Source organism: Haliotis cracherodii, unplaced genomic scaffold (genome assembly GCF_022045235.1).
Source record: "Haliotis cracherodii isolate W230 unplaced genomic scaffold, xgHalCrac1.p SCAF_5, whole genome shotgun sequence".
In the NCBI taxonomy this organism is placed as follows: Eukaryota; Metazoa; Mollusca; class Gastropoda; order Lepetellida; family Haliotidae; genus Haliotis; species Haliotis cracherodii.
The window spans coordinates 53939182-53965533 of record NW_027266308.1 but is presented as its reverse complement, the minus strand read 5'-3'; the positions used below and the strand labels follow the sequence as shown (position 1 = coordinate 53965533).

Here is a 26352-nt window from a genome sequence, read left to right as displayed (position 1 = left end):
TTTCACATACTTTATAACCACATACATACATTTCTTGGAAGTCAAATCTGAATTTTCACAATAAACATATGAATGTGTGTTAGATGTGCAATCACAGGACTTGTCAGTCAAGAATCCCTCTTGATAACAGGATTATGCACCATACACATCAGTCGGGGAGACTATAAAACTTCAACTCTTCTTGCACTGTTGATACGTCCATTAACAAATCTTTCATTTTTGCATGATTCTTTGCTAAGGGAAAGTACTTTTACAAAATTAGTCTCTCTGACCATTTAGGCACCAAAGTCATTTTGAACACTGATGTATCTACTTATTTAGGCACTTCTGATGTTTATCTAAGTTCTGTTTGAGATCAGTTATGCAACACACCATCCCAATCCCAGGCCACTGGTCCAATGAAAACCAAGACATACTTACATCCTACACATGTGGGATAAGACAAAGGACATGCATATTAGTTAAAGTGAGACATTTCATCATCGGCTGATCATGCAGACATACTAGTTGTATCAACATCATGCAAATGTGCTGGACAGATCAAGGAGTTAGTACCCTGTACATCTACATTTAAGAAAATAATCAAAATAATCATAACCATTTCCTAGTTACTAATATATCACCAACATAAGCAACAGAACTGATACAAGCAACACTGATTGCAATGTGGACTTGTGATGACATTTTGTGCTTGGTAAATGATCAGTTTGTCAGTCTCACAGATGAGTTGGTTAAGGGTAATCAAATCAAAATGGCTTTACCCTAGAGGATTTGACAGCACTATCAACTTTAACTGAGGCTGATTTTTCAGCTTTTTCTAACGCCTCCATTGCTTTCCAGTTCTTTTCCCGTAATTCCTGCAATGGTAATCAGAAGACTAAAGTGTACACAACATCACAGCTGACCGTAACCATGGTAACTCAATTAGATAACCCTATACCTATACCACCTCCACTCCATTATTATGTATTTTCCAAACATTTTTGTTAAATTAACCTATCATCTGTAACATCATAAAATAATTGTTTGTTTATCTCAACAAATGAACAATAATATCATTTCAGCGATGAGCAATGATGAACCTAGCACTGATTAGAATGACCAAGCAACACAGGTGAGTATTCACATAAACAAGACACATTAGTTGAATGTTAATTCACACATAGCTTGTCTTTGTACATTCACCTCTCATCAATCTAAATCTCCAAATAAACACAGAGTCCATACAGCATTTTATATACTTGTGTTGATCCTCTGTCACTGAAGCTATATGACCACTGTAAATCATGAAAGTAATGCGTAAACCAAGTTAATGTGAGTATTAGCCCCAGGCCTAACTGTGTCATGAAATTAATGTGTGTAGCCTACTTCATATGATTGTTTGTTTGTTTGTTTGTTGCTTAACGCCGCACTCAGCAATATTCCAGCTATATATGACTGTGGTCTGAAAATTTTCGAGTCTGGAGCAGACAATCAAGTGACTGACATCATGAGCATCGATCCACGCAATTAGGATACGATCACATGCATCAACCAAGTCAGCAAGCCTGACCACACGATCCCGTTAGTCGCCTCTTATGACAAGCATAGTCGCCTTTTATGACAAGCATGGGTTGCTGAAGACCTATTCTACCCTGGATCTTCATGGTTCTGCTTCATATGACACAGATAAGGTAACTGAGGAAGATGGTACAGTTTCAAGTGTTCTTACACAAGTTGGTGCGATCCGTTCAGTGTAAATCTGCAGTGGAATGTGTTCACCATGACTGCTGTACTGGACATTTTCACCATGTGGGTGAGCTGGGGTTTGCTTATAATCATACAATTATTGGTGAGGATCTCCAGTACACTGTTTACTGTGAGATTTGTTGTATATGTGACTGTTTCCTCCCATGTGAGTGAACCTGACATGACAATGTACTACTCCAATGTGTCCAGATCAAAATGCCTCACTTATTAATGCCAAAAAGGGACACTCTCACGTTTTGCATAAATTTCATGATTTACAGAACCGGTATGTGAAACCTTTCCTCAGGACATATCACTGATAACAATATAAGTTTGCATTTAATTCAATAACCCTGAATAACTGCTCATAAAGCCACATTGATACAGGCTGGTAAATCCCAAAATTTGGATGTCAATGCATCACATACATCGTTATGAGACTGTTGACAAAGATACAGATAAGTCTTAGAATCAGTTTATTTATTAACAGTCAGGAACTGTAGGCTACAAGCCTGTAGATATGCATCTTTCCGAGGCAAGTGTGTCCACTAGCATATATCAAAGCCTAGTTTCTACCCTTGCCACATCAAGGCCACTTTTATTTGCTCGACCCCGGCGCCACCTCACGTAGATCACGAGTAATGCCCCTTTTAATGAAAACGTGATATCCAATAAGATTGCTGTTCTTATGGTACAGCTTAACAAAGATGGCAACTACCATAGGTGACAACCTTGTTGATCAGATAACGAAAGTATTCGCGATTTCAACCCTGCAATTGTTGGGGTGATAAAAACATGAAAAAAACATATTCATGCAATATCGTAAATGTAGTCATATCAGTAAAGACAGGCAGCGGTAAATCACTTTCTTACGAGGGTGTACCAGTCGTGGATGATGATATTGTGAAACATTCACTGATTGGACTATCTATATGTGTGACAGTCCAATCATATTTAGCAGAGGAAAGTGGGCATGATATGGCAAAGGTGGAAACAAGACTTTGACAAAAAGGCTAGTGGACGCTCTTGCCTCGGGAAGATGGTAGATCTAAGGCTTCAGAGTTCGAGCGATGGTTTTCTTTTTAACACAGCATGAGGTATAGAGCTAATCGTTTAAGAGTATACTCATTTGTTGATGATATCAGCACTGTAAATTTATGGTTCCTATGTCGTTGAACTATTTCCTTTCAAACTAAACCATGGTTAGTAAACATGTGAGGGCTACAAGAGGAGCGGGTATGTGCAGACTAGCTACAAGTATCATACTACCTGTGAGTAAATGGGTAGTTTCGAATGTAACATTCTGAGTTTATGTCGACATCTTAGCCAACATTGTAGCATGGTTATGTTATCGCAGCATACATGTTATAATGCACAGGGGTGACAATTCAAAAATGTAAATAAAAAAACACAATTTCTTCCTTGACTTGCTACAGGTTGGATTGACAAGTTGAAAACAGAGCTGATAAAAACATGTACCACCCATTTTACCAGGCAAGGGAATAGACGGGCACATTGATCATGTCTACAGTGTGTTCCATGTAACTTCTCCATCAGCTGAGAAGATTGTTATCATGACTATGACACCAAAAAGTAAGAGAGTTGCAATGCAAAACTAATCAGCATTGCAAACTAGTAGTGGGTCGATACGCCGAAGCATCTTTTTAACTTCTTGATACAAGTATCGATCACAATCACACACTGAGTAAAAGGTATCGATTCTGACCTTAAATGTATCCTTTAATAAATGTTTCACCTAACACTAATAACAAGTGTAAAAACAGCAGTGAAAACATAAATATTTCATTCACTGCGCCATACTTGACACTGCTAACAGTAAATTGTTAGTAGTTGGCTATTCTGTCTATTAAAAAGATGGCTTACCGATTAGACCATGCGCAAGTATCATGATATGTATTGGATCGTGAGCAAGGTATCGTGATATGTAGCATATTGCACCATTGGTGCATCGTCCAAACCCTATTGCAAACCAATTGCACAACCCAGCACGGAGTGGGTGCAGAATGTTTCTGTGTATTGGTAAGCTACAGTCACTGGTCCACACTGTATACATTCCCACAATGCACCACACCAGGGAGCTAACTACTGTATCACACCCCAGGGAAACAGGGAAAGTCTATACATGTACTTACGTTATTTTTCTTCTTCTGAGCATCCAGCTGCTCCTGTAATGATGACACCTGTTGTTTCTGCGACTGAATGTCTGTGGTCAGTCTGCCAATTTCTGCCAATTTCTCTCCAAGTCTGAATAATAAATCCAACACCATTTTATTCATGAAACAAAAGGTTTTAGACACCTGCCCCAGTCGCTTTTTGGAATATCTTTAAATGACCAAAGTCAATAGTCAGTAGATATAACTGAAATACATGGGCATTAAAGCCAAGTCACTCAGAATAATTCAACTGAACTAATCGCATGTTGATTATCATTTTCAATAGCTCCTATTTACATATTACATACTTAAATATCAGATTAGTAGGCAAGTAGACCCCCTCGCAAAAGTCTATTACCTAGACAAACTTAGCAGTCAATCAGCATAACTTACAGCGTTAGAAATTGGCACTAGTCCTGTAGTCCTTGCCAAACTGCCCAATAGTTAGGGTATCCTAAGGACTAGTAGAAATTTGCCATTTTTAAGGGTTTTGCTATATGTTATCATTACAAGGACTAGTGGACTAAAAATGTTAGTTTCTACCCCAGCCTTACATCAAAAACACCAGAGAACACATGCACAAAGTGATCACAGAACTTTGACTAGTCATGGTACTTCTTTTTGGGTTTAGAAAATATCTACTGTCCAAAAAGACAACAGGATTGGGCACATGTGCAACACTTAATGCCACCTTCTTTGCTTCTTTTCAAACAGTATAAGCACTAAACTGGCATGTGGTAGGTCTTAACTTTGACTACACTTACATTTTTTCATGCTCCCTGATTTCAATTTGCTTCCCATCTGCCTTCTCATGGACATCCCCGTTGGGAGCTCCGGCCGGTGCTGCTGGGGCCTCCTGTCCCTCCCCAGCCTGCCTCTCCTTGGTGGTCTTCATCTCCTCCGCCAAGGCATAGTTCTCCTGCTGCAGCGACTAAGACAAGCGATGAGAGGTGTTACCATGAATGCTCATCAGATGGATTTTGTATAAAAATATTTTGTCTCCTGAGGCTACATTTGACAAAGTAGCTGAGTTATCATATATCTATAACAGAAGTAAGCTCTAATATATCTCAAAGAAACTATATTTATATTAACTTTTATATCTGATTCAAGCTCTGCTCGCTGACTCTTAATGACGAAAAGCTGTTTTTCCAAATGCTTAACATTTCCTTCTAAATCCCATTTATTTATTTCTGATTCCTGCAATTAGAATAAATAGGGTCCATGTTGCAAATATACACAAACAAACCATAGCTTTGTTTTCTCATATCTGAAGTAGCATGATGATCAGAAACTTTGCAACAGAGAAAATTAATTTCAGCTAAAAAAGTAGCATCTCTAATATACTTCAAATCTCATGTAGTAAAACTTGTATGGTACATTCTAAAGATGTGCAAATGTTCTATTCTAAAGATGTGCAAACGTTCGACACCCATTAGAGCACATTTGTAGCAACGTTGTGTCAGGTGCCCTGACTGTGCAAAGTGTATCCTTGCTGGCAGACCCTGCAGGTCGGATCCCAAATCATGATCCTTGATTTGTCAGCACTAGGCTATGTTCGTGAGATTCATTGAAATGGCAAATATCACCTGTCACTATAGATTTTCTTCCCACAATTAAGTTGACTTAAAGACAACATGTTTAAAGCATCATGACCCATTAGTCAAACATCTCACATGGGCATTTATTAATGTATGATCTGATTCTCTTTAAGAAGCTATATATACATTCACATTAGACTTCTAGTTTATATTTACCTTCATGTCTGATTCAAGCTCTGCTCGCTGCTTCTGTATGACAAAAAGCTGTTTTTCCAAATTTTTAATATTTCCTTCTAAATCCAATTTCTTTCTCTCTGATTCCTGCAATGGGAGTAAAAGTGAGTAAAAGATTGGAGTCCATTTTGAAATATTATCTAAACATGCTGTGGCTTTTCATATTAATATTAAAGGTGGCAGAGATTTATCTTGGAATTCTTGACTTGAAGCATCCTGTGTCAGGATGAATGGGGCAGTTTTGCAATTACCACAAAGAAACTGAAGCTCTTAATAGCGTATAGAGTGATTCGAATGTTTATCAAATGAGATTGCAGGCATCTATAATAACATGCATGGGACAAGACTGTTACTGTCAAAAACAAATTCTTTCAATGTATATGTATGAGGAATTTACCTACTACCTGGAGTTCTTTGGGAATCCCATTAGTCAGTTATAAAACTTATAATGATTAAGATGTTTATTAAAAAGATGATGCCAAGAGTCATAAATTTCAAAAGATGATTATTAAGCAATAAGAACACAGTACCTGTAATTTTGTCTCAAGTTCCTTTTGGTTATCACTGGCTGATAGATGTTTTTCTAACTCCTGCAGTTTTGACTTGAGTGTGCTCACTTCCTGCTGGGCGTTATTCAGAGCATCATTTGCCTTGGTAAGCTCTCCATTAGCCTTCTTCTTGTCATTAACAAGTGTATCGTTGCGGGCCTCAGCACGACGCAGCTCCTGGCTTACTTCCTCCATCCTGCGAGTCATCTGGACGTCAGAGTCCTTCTGCAAAGTCAGAATCAACATTCATAAATAATACATCATATTCCATTCGATTGAAAACAGTTTTGTCCCATTTCTGCTTTGAATTAATTTTCAACCACCCTTTATCATCATTATTTATGCCGAGTAAGATTTCGGAATGTTCAGATCAACGGTTCGAGGCTGGTGAAAATCTAAAGGGATTTGTAGTTTTCAAAAGAAATTTAGTATCTTACATAAAATACTTGTCCTAAAAGCACTGCGTCTAGTTTGATATGGTGTCTATCTCTGGCAGCACTGTTCAAGTGATATGGTGCATGCAGATTACTGTAACATCCACGCTTCAACACAGACTAACAAAAATCATAGTGGATTTCGTTGAGCTCTAGTTTCGAGTCCATAGACTAAGAAACGCAAAAGTCTTTGCACCATTTGTCCTGACAGGAATACGCGGACAAACCTGTGCTAGCCTTGTTCTACTAACCTATTGTTCCCTGCCACAGTGTACTGTTATACCCTGACTAAACACATGCTGTGCAAGCTTTACACTGGAACACCGTGTGTCCGTCCTGATCTTAGCCTACCTGTCCTGCATCATGTTTCTTCAGCTGATCCTCAAACTTGGCAAGTTTCTGTTCCAGTGACTTCTTGGCATTCTCTGAGGCGTTAAGCTTGATGGCGTTGCTAGACAATTCCTTCTCCATGATCTGCACCTTTTGTTTGAGATTGTTGACCTCTGCCGGGGAAATAGTCTTCTCGCTCCTGACAGGGCAACATGGAAGATTGGTACGATAAGCAACAGATTAAGTTACTATGCTAGCCTCAAGTCAAACTACAAACACACTACCTTGATTATTTATTTACATTAATACACTTTTCATAAAGTGTTGGTTTTAGATAGTTTAATTTAATCTAAGCACAAGTTGAACGTTCCCTGGTTATAAATGAACTGGTTGCTGTTTACATGGAGTGAGTGAGTAGGGTTCCAGCAATATTCCAGCAAGAAATGTGGTCCACACAATGCACCCCTGTGGGGATTCAAACCTGGGTCTTTGGCGTGATGAGCAAACGCTTTACCCACTAGGCTACCCCACCTTCCTGATGTTTACATGGAACAAACGTTTTGCATGTGTTCCAACAGCGAGGGAAAAATGATGCTTTTCAGAGGAATCAATCATAAAGATTACATCTCAATGTGCTACTGATGGTATACATATATTGTTTTTTCTAAAAGAGCTTACGCTGTTTTGGCCAGTGTCTCACTTAAGATCTTCTTTTCCTGGAAAACACACAAGGGAGAAAATGTCAATGAGCAATAGGAGTGATAACTGGGCCCTAACATAGTCAGCAATATCACAGCAACATCACTGCAACAGATTATTGATGAATCTTAAACTCTTAGTATCAATATGAACATTTCAAGTGACAACCATCAACCATAAACCTACCTCCTGCAGTTTTTGAATGACGTTTCTGTCGCCAGCTGTCTCAAGCTGTGCCACCTTCGACTGCAAGGCCTCCGAGTCCCTCATGTGTTGCTGGTGGGTGTTCTGCATGCGTGCATGCAGAGACTCAATCTCACGCTCCTGAAGACTTAGCTTTTCTTGGTAGCGTTTTTCCAGTGTGGCAAACTTGGCCTTCTCTGATGATAGGTCTTGTCTCAACTCCTTGACACGGCTGCTGGCAGACATTGCTATGGTTTGCTCTGAAAATTAACCAACAACATCACTTAATACCTACTGTCTCATCTTTAATGTTTGAGATGGTGTTCAAAGTAACACTGTTTAACCACCTCACCTCTCGTCTCGTGTCCACAAACTCACCTGACACCTCTAAGATGCACATCCACAAATTAGCCCCACATAATACCAACCCAGACCACTATCACTTCCCACCTCCCCACCATACATCCACTAATTATTCTTAAACCACAAACACCCCACCCACTCACCCACCACACATCCCCAAATTAGTCTTACATCACAACACCCATCTCCACCCCTAACACTCCAACACCTCCCCACCCTAGATCCACCATCCTACTACACATGCACCAATAACTTGTAAACCACAAACACCCTCCATACCACACCCTCCCTACCTATCTCCCCATTACACATCAACCAGAACACAAACACCCCCACCTACCCAGCCTACAGCCATCCCTACTTATCTCCCCATTACACATCAACCAGTTAATCTTAAACCATAACAACCCCCCCCCCCCCCCCCCCACCTACCCTACAGCCACCACCCCCAACCCTACCTATCTCCCCATTACACATCAACCAGAACACAAACACCCCCACCTACCCAGCCTACAGCCATCCCTACTTATCTCCCCATTACACATCAACCAGTTAATCTTAAACCATAACAACCCCCCCCCCCCCCCCCCCCCACCTACCCTACAGCCACCACCCCCAACCCTACCTATCTCCCCATTACACATCAACCAGAACACAAACACCCCCACCTACCCAGCCTACAGCCATCCCTACCTATCTCCCCATTACACACCCACCAGTTAATCTTAAACCATAAACATCTCAAACACCCTCACCCCCACTACCACTGACCCACCCTACAGCAATCCCTACCTATCTCCCCATTACACACCCACCAGTTAATCTTAAACCATAAACACCACCCCTCACCCCACCCCACCCCACCAACTCACCTTCCTGCAGGGCCCTCTCCTTCTCCTCCAGCTGTTTCCTCAACAGAGATGTGGGGTCTCCCTTTTGGCTTTTCTAGAAAACAAAAAGCATAAGTTCACAATAGAAATCAAAATAATCTGTATGATGAAGTTTACCCAGCTTTAGTGATACATCTCAGGGCTCACAAGTGTTATGTCTAATCAGTGTTAAGGAAGTGAATGTTGTTTTATGCCAGACAGCTATATTCCAGCTTTATCAAGGTGGCCTGTACACAATAAAGTCTGAACCAGAGAGACAAGTGGTTGACTGCATGAGCAACGATCCAAGCCATTGGGTAAAGATTCCACACAATCATCAGGTCACACATTGCAACCACTCTTATGCATAGCATGGGGTACTGGGGTATTATTCCTCCCTGGAACCCCCATGAGGCTCATCAGTGTTATTAACAATTAAGGCCCCTAGGGTCCTCCAGCATATTCAGGTAATTTGCATGAAATATTTGTATCCAAGAATCCCAATAATACATAGTTATGACATGAATCCATTTATCTTTGAAAACTGCATTCTCTCTTATTATAAAGCAAAACTATGCTACATGTTATATTCATCCATACTTATCAAAACTTTCAAATATCACGAAAATGTATGAGATTATTTATTAATTAAAAACATTATTATAAGTTATCAACCAAAATTGTCAAAATAACTCTTTTTGGAATGGCTACTTGAATAGCAATACCCTGTTGATACATCCACTCAATAATGAACTAAATGATTTGACATGTTAATCTGTTAGTTCTGCAGATCCATTGTCCCTTCACAATAAGGGTGTTTGAGTGAGTGAGTGAGTGAGTGGGGTTTAAAGCCGATTTTAACATTATTCCAGTCATATTGCGGCGTGTCAGCTTAATGTGGGAGGAAAGCCCGAAGTGATGCAGGTCGCAGACGTTTACCACTTCGGTGAAACCCATAAGCATGGGTATGGTGCTGACAAACCTAGAAACATAATCGGGGCGAACCGGGATTCAAACCCACAATCATAGGTTTCTGGCTTGCCCAAGGGACACACCTCTGCACAGCAAATTGCGGCACCTTAGACAACTGGGCCACCTGTGCCCCCAAGTGTGTTTGAATAATCCAATCAACAGCATTACAATGATCCAGCTGATCGTTGTTTATTTAGCTGTCAATCAGTAAGCATGACAGTGTCAATAAGAGCGTGGTCAGCTGGTCATCTGTTGTGCAGGTCTAACTCACCTATTTACAATAAAGCACTGTGTATTTATTTACACAGAACACTGAGTTTGAGTGACATTTGGAAAGTAATGAGCCTACAATTGTGTCTGTAAAACAGGGAATTACTTAATCTGGTTGATATTGACAACAGAAGTGACATTCACACTACTTCACATATGTGTGTTTCAGCAGGAAACAATGTATAGGTAAAAATAGTCTGCTGGACTTACATAAAAACCTTAAGAAACAAAGGTTGTTTTTATGTTCTTGCAAATTGTCTTATTTTGTCTTTGGCTCAAAAGACTTCTGAGGAAAATATATAAAAAAAATATAATAATGTGAAGCAACTTGGGACCTGTCTGAGTCACTCTGTCTGATGTAACAGTTAAAGGGTTAGTAGAAGTTCAGGTTGTTAGTCGATTTCCTGGTAAACATTTCAGGTCAAGTTGAATTCCTAAATAATCATGCTAATCTTTTCACAATATCATTATTGCTTACAGTCTGTCAGTGTGCCATGAACTGTTGAGACAACTAGCACGAACATGGCTCTTAGGCATCATTTTACTATAGACTATAGTGCTATAATATGGACTTAGTTAGCTGAGCTGACTAGACCCAACAGAATTGTACTAGACTTGATTATTAACTTTACATTGTACATGTGGCACTATGGAGGTTTCCTTAATAACTGGCTTTCAGTCAATATTCAGTCAGTATTGATAAGATCTTTTATGTTTGTGCCTGCATGTTCAACTTATTAGCCTTGAAAGTTAAAAAAAAAATAATTGAATTTATCATGTTTATCTGACCTAAAATAATCATAAATTGTGGTGTATGATAAAGAGAGCTAAGCAGGAGCTGAACACGTGGAACCGTCTCACACCATGTGGCTGTGGGAGTGAGCTATCAATACTCCAGTACGTAGTACAGCTGCTACAGAATATCAATGACATCAACAGAAGACTTAATGGGAAACATAATAACTTACTGAGCTTGCACAAACGACAAAACCAGCTGGTCATTAACAAAACAGTAAAAAGTCTATTGTGAAACAGTTGAAATGTTACTGTGTATTAATGTGAATTCCTGCTTTGAAACCAATACCTCAAGTTTACATGTTCAGCAGATCCACATCTACAAACTACACTTAGATGGAATAAGCATTTCTACAAAGATATTGATACACTACAAAGCCATCAGTTCCATATGATTGAAATATAAATATAAATTATGCTGACATTCAAATGCTCAATAAGATCACATTTCAGGAATGACTTTGGTACTAATGGTATATCTTGCTAAAAGCTTATGAACTATACAGACACCATAGCTAAGCATTCATTCCCAAATAAATCATGTGATAAGAATCTAATTGACTTCAATTTTGTGACCTTGTTCCATTCTGTGGCCGAGGCAGCTCCAGCTCCTGATGTAGAGATGCCTTGTCGGTTGAGGAGAATCTCGATCAGGGTTTGAATTTCAGAATCCTTCAGGTTGGCCGATTTAACAGATGCAATCAATTTGGAACCATTCAGAGGAGAGCCATCTGTAAACAACAAGAACATTTAATAACAGCATGTAATCATGGTTAGCGGTGGCACTGGGAGTTGTTGTATTAGCGCTAATGCAGTTGTAAGCAATATTCACGATCCTAGGCTACTGAAAACTGAGACATATGAGTTTCGCATCAACATTCTCATTGGTTATGAATAGCTTGATATTGGATCACATCAGCTTTCACTGGCAATAGGACGTTGAACAACATACATAACCCTGTAACCAGCGAGGAAGAAAAGTTAATTTTTTTAACCCATCATTTTGTTTCACATCATTTATGTTCCCTTGGGAATGAGTGACCGTGGTTTGAGGCACAATACCTGGCTGTGCCAGATTCTGCTTGACCAGCGGCTCGAACGCAGGGTTAGCATTGAGGATGATCTCAAGTCTGTCAGCACCATACCCGTAATTGTGGATTTCACAAAAAGTGGTGAACGCCTATGACCTGTGTTATTTCTAGAAACTGACATGCCCCTATCCCCATCCAACCCAACCAATATAGTTGTGATAGATTTTGCTCCCCTTCAACCGATTGACCAGTCCAAAAGGCCTGGCAAATCAGTTAACGGCATGAAGAGTAACCATGCTTTCAGTGCAGGAAGACACAATCAGACAGGACATAGGACCGACCACCTTCCTCATCAGTCGCCTCCTGGGCACTAGGTATGTATTCTGACCAGGAACTACCACGGTTGTACAGAGATGGGAGAAATATGAAGGCAATCAGCAGGGATTTATGCGATGCACAAACGTGCGTCCATTACGCAAAAAATGTTGAGATTTGATGCATAAAAAGAATATACTTTGTCCCAAGGGCTGCACAATAGTATTAATTGTTCCTACAGTGCATCAAGAGCAGTTCCAGATGTTTGTCATTTCATCCATCAATCGTGACCACAGTACACATGATCATTAATTCATTCCAGGCTCTGAAGTAATTATCAAAACGTACAGTACACTACACCATTTCAGGTAAAGGACCCTAATACTACCTGCAAAGACCCTTAAAATAAATTTTGGGGGGACTCCCACTTTTGTAAGTCAAGGTAAAAACCTGAATCAGTATGGTAGAAATAATTAAAATTTAATAATGTTGATCCCAATAGCCCATAATATATTTCCTAAGTCTATATGATTTTTAATTTGGTATTTTCAATATGTATCATTCAAAACTCTTTCCATCTGGAAACAATTATAGTTTTGTCACATTGGAGCAAAAAAAATAAAAATCATCAGTTAAGGAAATATATAAGAGTCACGCCATGCACACTCAACGAACATGACATGACATTGCATTTGTAAGGAAGTGTGAACAAAAGTAAACCTGGTGAAAGGGTCAGTTATAAAAATTGTAACTGTGAACTCCACTCACCCTGCAATGTTTCAAATTTGGGTGTCAAAAGCTAGGGCAGTATCACAATCAGATAGATTAGAGATTAGATAGATGACATAAGATTGCACAACATACTTGACATATAGAAATACTGCCAACCTAATATGGTACTAAAGAGTTAGGTTTTTGGTTCATTTTTGTTTATTTTAACTGACTATTATTAAAGAAAATAGCCATGATTTACATGTATCCCTTCAAGCCCACATGACCAGGGGTAATGGGGCTATTGTAATAAATCAATAGTGCTTAACAACGATTAAGTCCAGACATTATTACAAGAAGCAACAACGTCACTTATATTATCATGATTATTTCCAACCCATTACAAATATCAGGGCGTGGTCAAAATGAGCACAGCAACTTATTCCTGCAAAATGGGTTACAAGGGTTAAGGTGAATACAGGGGCAAGTGAGGGCAACATGCTGACAGAGTTGTCATGATCCCATCTGCAGCAGCAGCAGCAGCAGCAGCAGCAGCCCAGCCCTCCCATCTGAACGAAGAACACCATGACATCAAACCCGTGTGGTAGCCTCTCCCTGGCAAACAGGTTTGGTCATGGGTAATGTCACACAGTGTTTACACATCTCCATAAGGTTCAATATCTCACACGCAGGTAATGATAACACTATTATGGCCCCTGTTTAGCAGGCAATACAGTCAAGATAATCCCCCCTCAGCTAGGGGAAGTAACATATTTACTATGTAACAATCGTAACATACATAAGTATGCAATAACCCAGTTTGTCACTTGTCATAATCTCTGTGGCCGTTGTACAAATGCAGCGTGAACACAAAGTATTCATGGGCAGAGTGTATGTCAACACATCAGTCATGCAGGTGATCTGTAAATTCATGGGAAAGAGCCTAGAAACTCCCAAGTTTAACGTAGTACGGCAATGAAGATTGTAGTTTTACAACTGAGTAAGATATTTACCAAACTTTAAAACTAATCAAACATTTTCTACAACCCTATTTTTAATTTTCTTTGAAACTATTCCGTTAGTCCTGCACCATGACTGTGGAATTTATATTTTTTACGTGTTTTTTTTTACTAAAAGCCTTGTCAAGTCTAGATCAAATTAACCAAGTCTAGATTGCTTGATTCCACACAGTAGAAGAGGAAAGGTTCTTTTGAAAAAATATTTTTATGATTTTAAAGACATGTTTTCATTGACAAAGTGTTAGTCCACTATTCCGTAATTCTTTAACCATGTTAACCAATCACAAAAATGAAACTAAAAAAGAAATTAAGACAAATTATTTAAATGTGCTTGAAAAGTTTAATATTCCTTTGAGTTCCCTCATAATTACTGTCGTTGTTCATTATTCACAGAGATAATATTGTCAATATCTTTCATCAACATTGAATAAAGATCTAAATATGAAAAACTGGTACAACTGATAAAATCAGTCTGACCCCTTCTTGACCTCTGACCAGATAGAAACATACCAGAAAATATTCACCAGCAAACTATCTAATCTAACTGCTTGCAACGCAAAATCTTCCTTCATATAGTTTATAGCCAAACAGCATGTATAGTAACCAACATCAATATGCTATGGGTAGGACAACTATTGTTCCTGAGTTCCATTAATTACATCTCCTCCACAAGGGTTGGGTGATGGTTATCTTATCAAGAACTGGCGTTCTTCACTCTCAGAGTCAGCATGCCAGGCTTGCAGGCATCAATGTTATCAGGTGTTGATTATAAACATCTGAGTGGTCAGAGGTCACACACTGACCTGACCTGCGACTTAACCGATGCATGCCATCATCATCCTGTCTGTTTTACAAGGTAAAAACTCCATAGAAATTAGGATGAGATTATAGTTGCTTATAAATGATAAAATAATAAAAATGCATACATGAAAAACATTGAGAGGGGGAGGGGCACAGGGTGGAAGAGGAAGGGCAAGAGGGAAATAATACAAGGATTCATAAAATGAAATTTTCCGCCTAGTTTAACTTTTAACATTTCTCTTCAAATGGAGGAAAATAGATTACTAACAGCAATGACTGTTTTGGACCTGCAAAATTGTAAATTATTAGATGTAATGCATTTCAAGTTTTATTTCATGAGGAAATCTAAGCATGATCATTCATGAACATCCTCTTTCACAGGAACTAAACGTAATATAACTTCCTAATTACTCACAAAGGATCAACATGATTCACGATAACAGTGTCAACAATGTGCACAGTTTACTTTGTTCCATTTGATTAATTCATAAAAGTCGTTCATAAAGCCTAACACATCACAATTATCATGATTACAGGTTATTTTAATCTAATTGAAATCTTTGTTCCCATATTTATAGAACTTATTAAAGGTTCTATAATATATTTTCAAGGTTCAATATGAATAGCTAATGAACAACTTTCTGTCATGATTATTTTGTTTGTCAAGTTTGTTGGTTTGGACAGTGGCCAAATGGACCATTTTCAAGGTAATTCAATTTAAATATCTGGAATTATCCAAGGAAACTGAATATCACTGTACAACTAAGTATAAAATAGACTAGTTCAGACTAGTTCAGACTCATATAGTAAAGAAACTTTCCACATATAGTTTAGTTGTCCTGTTATCAAGTTGAATCCATCATTCTGTATAGGGCTATATCAGTGCTTCAGACTGACATGAGTACTTACAGTTCAAGTGACACATTTGAACATGATGGGCCAGTTATCAGAAAAGGGGGCAAAGTTGACTCTCCATTTTTTTAAAGTGAATTTTTAATGACCCTCTGGCAATCTGAAGCCAAAAGACTCGAACATTTTTGGCACTTACTGAAACATTAGCATGTAATACCCTGGAGTGTGTCTGCACCCCTTTTGAGTAGTGCGCTCTCACTGTAGCTATTATAACTCAAAAGTCAACAGTCAGCATAAACACCAGTGAAAAACCTTGTTAACAGTAGGTAGTATAAATAGGGATCGAACCAGACCAAACCACTAAACAATCTCAACAGTTTAGAAGTCACGATTACTTTCAAATAAAGTACAGCGCAGAATACCGGTACCTAACAGTATTCCATGAGATGTTTTTTAACATTCTACCTTGAATACACCCTGACACAACAACCACCAAAGGGGCTATTGTTGTGTTTCTAAGTTATCACTTTATGATTATGGCTTTACTGCCTTTCACTCCACATGAACAGAGGCTAGGAAGCATGAGACACAGATACTATATTGCCAGCAGGGACAACTCAACACTGATTTACAGGAGTCCTTGGGGGATGTTTGGTTGAAGGGGTGCTAGCTAGCTCATTACTCTGACACTGACAGAAATATGACATATCGGGGATTGACAGGACAATCTCTGAACAACAGGCCAAAATTAGACTGATGAGAATGTTGTGAATCTGAATTGTTAGATTATGTAAGACTCATCTGTAAGTGAAACCCAGTGAAACCCATCCCTTGTGCTGATGATCGTGATCACTTGTGAAGTTGGATCTGTAGTCTTGACATTATTGAGATAGCAAGATCAAGGAAATTTGATTAATCAATGTTAGAAATTGGCACTAGTCCTATAAACCTTGCCAAATTGCCAAATAGTTAAGGTGTTAGTAGGACTAGCAGAACACACACACACACACACACACACACACACACACACACACACACACACACACACACACACACACACACGATGAAGTTCCAGCTTCATGTTCATTTAGTTCTACATATGGTAATATACAACCACAGTGAGCACTCTACACAATGCAGGGACATCACCACATCATAACAGAGGTTAGCATGACAATCACACACGGAGGAGGCCATAGCAATAGGCTAGGATTCCATGTGTGGTATGAAAATTGTTGTGGTATTCGAGTGGGAGGGTTGTTATTTCACAAATATTAATCTATTAAGGTTGCCTTGGCTGGCAGGAAATATGATGCATGGATATTTTCAATCTAGGTCACAATGACCTGTCCGACTGTGAGTCAGTGTGAAATACAGGTTTGGGTCTCCGTCCATGATGGCGGGCAAGCAACAGCACTACCTTTTCGTTGCTCAATTTTTGAGCGGCTTCCAATATCTGCCTTGATTTCAGTCTATTATCCTGTGGATACTTTCATATTGTGGAAGATTCATTGAAGGCTAATTATTCACTATAAAGCAAATTCATATTCATGTCTAGAGATTAATTTCCATTTTCACAACTCAAAAAAACCTGATCTGCTTCAATTGCCATTTCTACCTAATGGTAAAACGTTATACCACTATTACAACTGCCACCTAATACCAAACTGTTTGATAGGCATTACTTAGAAGTTGACGGATGACAAGGTAGACACAATTTTATGGATAACAACTTCTTTAATACTGTAAAAAGAGACGTTTGGGTATAGATCTTTTGTTGCTTGACAATGGAATAAGGATCTATACTGAAACGTCGCTTTTTACAGTATTAAAGAAGTTGTTATCCATAAAATTGTGTCTACCTTGTCACCTAAAACCAGTGTGAATAAAGTGTCAAGTAAAGATGTAAACAAACAGGATCTTGGGCACACTTGGTATTCTCATGTATGCCACAAATATTTTGAAGACGGATGTAGGTCTAGGGACACTGTCTCACCTGAGCGACTTAGTGATTGTGCTCTCACACACAGCCCATTACTCTTTGAAGGGATAGACAAGTCACACCACATTCCTCAAAATGGCAAGAATGTCTAATTAAATACAGGCTGATTGGGAGTAGTCAGCCTGTTGTAGGTTTAAGTACATACATGTATATATAGCTACAGGTGAACTCTCATATTCTGTCCCTTTGTGGAGCTGTCACCGTTCTTCCAACAAACAGCTGAAACAAGCACTCCTAGATGGGAGCAACTGTAGAGAAATATTTGCTCATTTTGTGCTTACTAGGCAGACCAAGACATGACTGCTTTCACTGCACATTTCTGAAGATGCTATGTTCATAATGATTCCAGTAATTTTTCTTCTTAGTTTTTCATTGTGTTTAATTAACCAAAATTTATTCAGATTGTTTTTCATCCTATAATTATTTGAATGGACGTCTTTGAGTGTATTTCACAATCTTGTTATGTATACTTCTATCTTGACATTTCGATTTTCAACTTGAAGTTGTAAATTGACACTGAATCAATTTGCAATTACAATTAATGATTACTCTTTTAGGCATGTTAGGATGTTAATATTTAAGTTATTTATCTTAATATGCTTCTACATGTTATATGATCTGTGAATTCTTTTATATTTTGCATCAACAAGTTTACTCACTTCTGATGGTACAAAAACATTTAATTTTCAAATCAACTCTTGACATCACATGCTTGATAACTCATGTTAGTAGGTGTGTACCAATAATGTTTGGGTTCATTTCACTGGCCCAAATTCGGCAACAGCAACGTTAGAAATTGGCACTAGTCCTATAGTCCTTGCCAAAATGCCCAATAGTTAAGGCATCATAAGAACTACCGTATATGACCGCGGATAAGCCGACCCCGTAGATAAGCCGAGGTGTTAACTTGACCATTGAAATACAAAAGAAAATGATATGATCCGCAGATAAGCCGAACCATGAATTGAAAGGCAAAAAACACTGCGAAGTCGGACTGCAAGACATGTGCCGGTAATCGCAGATATTCAAAAATATAAGATGAAAAACATTGTAATTATATTGAAAAAGTCATTAGTCGGTAGTAGAAATTTGCCCTTTTAAGGGCTTTGCTATAGTATATGTTATCATTATATTAGGACAAGTGGACGAATGTCTGATAGCAAGTGTTAGTTTCTACTCCCGCTACAGGTAACATGACATGAACATATAATTCTGAACACACTGTATTCGACATAATAATCCCCCTGGGAACTCTCAAAATTAGAAATAGGGTTGAAAGATCATACATTTCGTGGTTTATGCTGACAGCCTGAAATGCTTATATACGACAGATAAATTTTTTCAGAATTTAATTTCCCATAATTAAGGATGCATATAACACACATATTATACACGAATAAATAAGCCTTGTGTACATTGATCAATCGGAAGGGGTGCTAATTGTAATTGTTCACTAGCCAATATATTAGCAAATATCGCCATGGGCACTTATTAGAGCGGGGGCGTTTATTACGTTGAATACGGTATATGGACTGATAATCCTGATAATAGTTCAGATTACTAGGCTGAATTTCCTTTTACTAGACATGGGCTTCCTAAAGCTGAAATCAACTTTTAAGCACAGTTATTCCAATGTGTCTAAAATAGATTAGTGAGGTGACTGTCATGGTACAATCCTCCCCTTGAACATGTCATGCTTGTTGAAGACCCTCTCCTGACTGTGTCATGCTACTCTCAATTCTAATCTGGCACCCACCACATAACGCAGCAATAACACAACAGCTCTTCCACAACACATCAGTCTGATCACGATCATGACAGCAGTGTTCATAGTATCACAGCTGGATTGTGTCGCAAGCATACTGTATATTTGATTAACCTTTTCAAATAGCATGTGTGTCTATCTCATTAAATGGACCCCTAAAGTACATGAACAAAACAACTGAGTTACTTTATGCATTAGTCTGGAGTAGAATGGCAGACAGCAGTGGACTTTCTGCAAATCCTCTAACCACCATGACCAACATGCACTTGTTTAATGTCATGATGACCTAATCCCACAGTGCCATGTTAGTATGATGTCTCTTGTATTAATTACAAAGAATCATTAATATCATGAACATGATGAAGACACAATGCCATTTAGAAAGTGGTCACATTTAACAAATGTTATATTTGGGATAACACTTTCTTAGTATAGTACAGATTCTGGTACTCTTTTGGGTACTGTGCCAATTTACACTTGTCAGAGGGGTACACAAAGTATGTGATCTAGACTTCCAGTTGTTCGGACTTTCATTTTTGTTGAAGCCTCGGTGGCTGAGTGGGTTAGATCACTGACTTTGCTGGCAATTAGGTGCCTCACTCTGGCGGTGTGGGTTCGAATCCCAGACGGGACACAGTTCCAGAATCTCAGTACTTTACCAAGAAAGTGTTATCCCAAATATAACATTTGTTATCATTAATATCTATGTCAAAAGTTAATAAAACATCAGTTTTTGGCCATGTCTTCAAACCATGACTTACACCTGACCACAAACCAGTAGTTACTACAAAATTTAGGGTTCAAAATTAATGTTAGTTTGCTCGTCCAAAAACAGTAAAATACATATGTGAAGGACTAATGACATATCCTGATGGACTACCATGGTTTTCACATGAATATTGGGACAATTCTTTGAATATGTTATACTACCATAATCATGCTAATGTGTTTAGTCTTATAACCAAACCACTTCTAATTTAACATATCAATCCCACAAACTCAAGATTTGCAGTCCTCGAAACAAAACTGTGATGTTGGGAGTTGCTCATATATTACATTTGGTTAAAAAAAGGGACAGTCATAAGTGGAATTACCCTCAGCAGTATACTGACTCTGAGCCAAGCAGTCCTTGTCTGAGCAGGTGATCCATGTTAAACTACAGCATGGTATCTCAGTGGGCTAGCACTAAAAAGCTGGCATTAGTTCGGACTGCTACAAGCACACACACATCGCTTTATATGTGTAATAACTTTGAACTGTTGAATGTGTCGGTAACTACATTTCACCTCACCTTAGCTCCACTTTACTGGTGCTGTTATTTGTGAAATAGAAGTCACCCCTAAAAAGCCACAACTAATATATTATAATAAAATATTATTTCAAATCATATATTACACATTACTAGTACATTTTTTTGTATTAACTGTTTCGTTATAAGATCTTATCAATTACTCATTCATTGAATGACGTGATGCATTAAGTATAGATGAAAAGTCACAATGTACCATGTAACGAGAGCAGATTACATTAAGTCTGTACTCATAGATATTCAACATGCTTCCGTGTGAATGAGGAACTTTCAACAATTACTAGTGCATAAATAATGCCATTGATGAAATGACAAACATTCAAATAAAATTGACACTGTCATGACTTTCCTCCAAAAAAGAAAAGAAATTATTATTTACTCAACAAACATGACAAATGTTATCCACAAATGGATATACTAAGATGTTAATTTGATCACAGAAATGACATATTTATTAGGTTTGGGGGAAAAACTTCTTCAATTGCATGGCCAAGAACAGAAAAGGACCAACAGAGTATGAAAATGACTATTGTATTTATACCGTTCACATCAATAAATAAATACAATCTGAAACTACAGCATGAAAGAACACTACACTGCTACGAGCCGGCCAACATGTTACAAGACAAAATGCTGAATCAACACAGGCTGTATTGGACACTATCAAACGTGGCACATGCTGGCATCAACAGGTGTTGATCATACACCCACAAGTTATGTTTAGCAAAGAGATCATGATAAGAAAGTCTATCATAATCAAAGCAACAGCAATTTTCAGCAGGAATCACATAATGTTAAACATAAACATTAATCTTTATAATCTTAAGTCTCATAAGTGTGTTGTCACAAGACTGTTCATAGTAACTCTGGAATGTTAGGAGTCAAGATAGATCTATTTATCTCACATATTATTTCCCATTTTCAATACAAATAGTTCTTGCCATGTCATCATACATGTATAGTACTCAAAACCCGCTATTTTCACATGACTAAAGTTAATCTGCCATGGTTATTGCAACACACAGCCTTCGAACTGTGGTCTGGTTTTGTAGTATGCTGGACAGTTCATCACAACCTACAGAAAGTAGTAACACTAGCATATTGAATATTCATAAAATACCACTTCAATCTTGATGGAAGAATATTTATCGTCATTTTTCCTATTCTTCAATATATCAAATACTTCAGTGCATTTGTTACAATAATAACATTTCCAATTACTTACTAAGCAACACTTGTTTCAGATTTGTCCTTTTACACTGTTGACAAAATATTACCATTACAGCCAATTACTGCTTCCCGTATCATTTCAAATGTTTAAGAAGTTTCTAGTTGTAGGTCACGACTGCAGAACTCTGTGGTGATTATCGATCAAAAATGGTCCCCAGTACCTGACCTCTGTTCTATTCATTTGCAGAAAAAGTCTGTTGATCACAGATTGGCAACATGCAATCAATCAGAATAGTGCTCAGAAAATTATGTGTTTCTACTTGTAACTTTGTACTCTAGTACATTTACTTGGCAGTAAGATAATCCATTGCTAAATAAAACTACCTGTGAGGTGCAATTGATTTTTTGCTTAAATAATAATGATGTTTAAAGTTAAACATAAATGTACAGGGCTTCTTAACCCTAACATTACTTAACAGACTTACGAGGACCCTAAATTAAAAAGGACACCTAGTATGATATGAAACAATTAGTCAAATGAGTGAGTGAGTGAGTTGGGGTTAAACTATAACGCTGCTTTTAACAGTATTCTAGTCATATAACGGCGTGTGATGCAGGTCTCAGACGTTTACCACTTCGGTGAAACATATGAACACGGGTATGGTGCTGACAAACCTAGAAACATAATTGGGGCTAACTGGGATTTGAAACCACAATCATCGGTTTCTGGCATGCCTAAGGGACACAACTCTGCACAGCGAATTGCGGCGCCTTAGACGACTGGGCCACCCGTGCCCCCTTAGCCAAATGAATAAAATACCAATTATCATTCAATCACAAGTTTGCCTGAGTTCATATTTTGGTTGCATGTCTTTAAAAGGGGTAATGTTCCCTGTTATCATGATAATGTACTACTAATGCAATCTCTGTACAATACTATGAGTTCCTAACAATACTTGTATATGTCTCGTCTCAGACCAGTAATCACCACTTTTTCCATGTTATTTCTGAAATATTCTGTGTACAATGTTGACTGTGCCAATAACTTTGATTTTTGTGAAGTTATGAGCAAATACAAGTATTTGTCTGTGGAAAAAGTTTCTGTTGATTTCTGTAATAATGCGATGATAGGGAATCAAAACAGTTGAGATAGAGGTTTCCTGTCAAACAAACTGTACCTGTTATCGCCTTCGTCTAAAAAGCAAATACCATGTGCACCGCATCAGTTATACAAATTACATTTTCTATTTTCCCTGGTATCGCACTCAATTTTATATTCATTACAGTAAGAAATGCTTTTATCAATTTGTCATTGGCAAAGTGACGAAAACGAATATTCACCAAATTTGATTTACACATGCTTATACTTACCACTATAAGTGGACTTCTCGACACGTTCAGGGTAATGCATTCTTTAAAACTAGCTCAATTAGGTATTAGAATTGTATCTTGTGGAAGAAATGACAGACAGGTAGTAAGCTATGACAGGACTGAATGTGCATCATTGTGTTGTTGGATTTATGTTTACGCATCAGAGCTCCAGATAAGCTTTTGGTGTTGTGGGTATTTTACCCATGCATTTTAAAATCATTGGGTATCAGTAATTCTATCTGCGTATTCAAATTTCTGTTACCCACTAGTTTTTACACATCTGGGTATTTAAGTTAAATATTTAAAAACACTATTCATCTAGTCCCTGCAATCTGGTGTCGTGTGGGTTCGAGAGCTTTATAGGACTCAAAAATACCACGATACTTCCACAAGAAAGTGTGATGGCAAATGATCATGATGTAACTGTCATCATGGAGTTTGGCAAGGTTGACGGAATGCCCGTTATAATTTCAAAATAAGTTGCTGATTTGCTAATTGAATACGCAGGGTTACTTCACAATGTTTTGATGATACGCACAAGTACCTGTAATGTTCGTTGCGTATTTGATACGCATAGATTATATTTCACTGTGTATTTCTGCATTTCTGATGCGTATTTCACGCAGATATGCAGCTTATCTGGAGCTCTGTGCATGAATAAGTCATGTGACACATAAAGGATCATAAGTGCTAGTAGAATGTTTGGGGGCTTTGCTATATGTTATCACTACTCGAGCTAGCAGATCTACTACTAGTACTAGTAGACATTCTTGGTTAATTTCTATCCTTGCTTAATGGTTAGGGTGGCCAGTTACTTGGTTGATGGCTTGTCAGTGTACCCCAACAGCATGGATTGTTGCTTACAATATCAATCACTGGATTGTCTGCTCCAGACTTGATTATTTACAGGCTGTCGTCATATAGCTGGAATATCGCCGAGTTTGGCATCAAATAACACACACCAAGGATTAATTCTACTTTACTAGTCGATTTGTAAACGACAGGATAATTTCTCTAGTGAAGTATTTGGGGAATGTTGAAACAATGAATACAATACAAGAAACACAGTTCTGTGGACCTATTCTACCTTAACTTGGGACTTTAAATTACTCTCTCTCTCTACTCTAAGGATCTCAAAGAACCAAGTCTATTAAAATGCCTTTTTAATACCCGTGATGGCAATCTCTCATATCTCTGTTGACCCACAAAACAAAGCTGAAGGAATATTTCGAAAATAGGAAATGTAGTTTGCAATGGCAAAGCCCTACTACCTATCCCCAATATGCCATCAGTCAGATTGCAAATATAGAATGGAATATGCTTTACTATCAATGACAATATGGCAGCATCTCAGACGAGAAACTACATCTCAGGTTCTAGAAGTTATGAAAGCCTGATTGAGATTCATTATATTACCTGCAGCAAGAACACCTCCTTTGGCTCGAGCAGACTTGACCTCAGATTCAGCCATAACAGCTCTTGTGTGCTGTATCTCAACCATGGTCTCGGTGCGTTTCTCCACATGAATGATGCGTTCCTTCTCCAAACGCTCAGCCTCACGTGCTTTCTCTTGCTTCTTGCTCGCCTTGCTCTGCTGCTCTGGGTGCTGTTTATCTTTCCCTCGATGTTGCTCATGGTGGAGCTCCACCTCATCCTTAGGTGCCATGTCCTTGTGATACAGTTCCTTGGTCTGCTTGCCATCAGTCACAAGTGGCTTTTCTTCCTTGTTCACCAGAATGGATTTTGCCTTTTTGTTTTTTGACTTTTTGGTATTCAGCGCTACAGTTTCAACTGGTTCAATAATTTCAGGGTCAATTTCAAGATTGACCATTTTGTGATCTCTTTGTACATCAGTTTCTTGCACTGGTGTTGGCTTGTCAGGCTTTTCTTTTGTTTTTTCTTTGCCTTTACGGTATTTTTTCTTATGTTCCTTCTCAGCTTTTTTCTCACTCTTCTGTTTTTCTCTCTCCTCTTCCTGTCTTCTACGCTGTTCCTCAAGAACCTCCTCAAAAGTTTTCTCCTTCATAGTAAAGGCAGATATCAAATAAATTAGAATTGCAGAAATAACAAATGCTGCAACACCGATGAGAAGAGTTTGGGGATCCATGATGCTGATCTATGACTTGTGTTCAAGAATAACAATGTTAAAGTTTTTTTGAAAAATGCCTTCTGATGAGTGAACTCAAATCTACTTGTAAGCAAGTGTGAATATTGGCCACGCCCCTTACTTCAGGACTGGACCCACTTTGGGACACTTGCTCACCGACAATCCTACCGATATGGCTAATATATGTCACATAAGCTTCAAGATCTTAGTCCAGGGACAATTCTATGTCAAGTCTCCATCAGAAACCGGCTTCCTGTTGACAGAAATAAAAGACACGAGTTAAGATGCAAGTCCACGTAAGCACACGATTTTTCGAAGAAACCGGCCGGTGAAAGATCTGACATCGGCTCTATAATTTCTTATACTTATTTAATTCTGCACGTGTCAGCGTTTAAAATATTATTGAAATATGTGACCTACCACGCGTGTCAATTATTTTTCCTCTTCATTTACACGAATGTCAACGTGGAAAATACGGTAGCCCATCCGTCTGCTGACCTTACACTAGTTGGCAAACAACATGAACAATAGCAAGTCGGAATACAGCCCAACCACGAATGTAACACGGGCTGCGATTGGTTGATATTTATCATGGCGAGTCGATCTTTTGTTTCTCCTCCCTGCCACGTCAGTTCATAATTTTGCAGAAAATTACATCTAGGGGAGAAAGAGCATCCACACAACGTCAAACTACCTTCACATAGGTCAATGTTTAATCTGATATTCAATGGAAAAATACACCAACGTCGTTTATTTCTT

General features: G+C 38.3%; 1 protein-coding gene across 12 annotated transcripts in view; it reads right to left on the bottom strand.

Annotated features, from left to right (window-relative positions):
- The window catches only part of LOC139442677 (ribosome-binding protein 1-like), a 51655-nt gene extending 25519 nt beyond the window's left edge, over positions 1-26136 (bottom strand). For 11 of the 12 annotated variants that reach the window (XM_071223552.1, XM_071223544.1, XM_071223542.1 and 8 more), the window contains exons 1-12: positions 26014-26136; positions 24903-25846; positions 11717-11871; positions 9107-9179; positions 7875-8131; positions 7668-7705; positions 7011-7188; positions 6208-6450; positions 5660-5764; positions 4667-4833; positions 3882-3993; positions 762-857 (exon numbers count right to left, since the gene is read on the bottom strand). In XM_071223552.1, coding sequence (XP_071079653.1) covers positions 762-857; positions 3882-3993; positions 4667-4833; positions 5660-5764; positions 6208-6450; positions 7011-7188; positions 7668-7705; positions 7875-8131; positions 9107-9179; positions 11717-11871; positions 24903-25593 — 2115 coding nt within the window. In that variant the 5' untranslated portion in view covers positions 25594-25846; positions 26014-26136. The remainder of the gene's footprint in view (positions 1-761; positions 858-3881; positions 3994-4666; positions 4834-5659; positions 5765-6207; positions 6451-7010; positions 7189-7667; positions 7706-7874; positions 8132-9106; positions 9180-11716; positions 11872-24902; positions 25847-26013) is intronic. The other variant, XM_071223549.1, reaches the window with a different exon arrangement.
- Between the last annotated feature and the right edge of the window lie 216 nt (positions 26137-26352).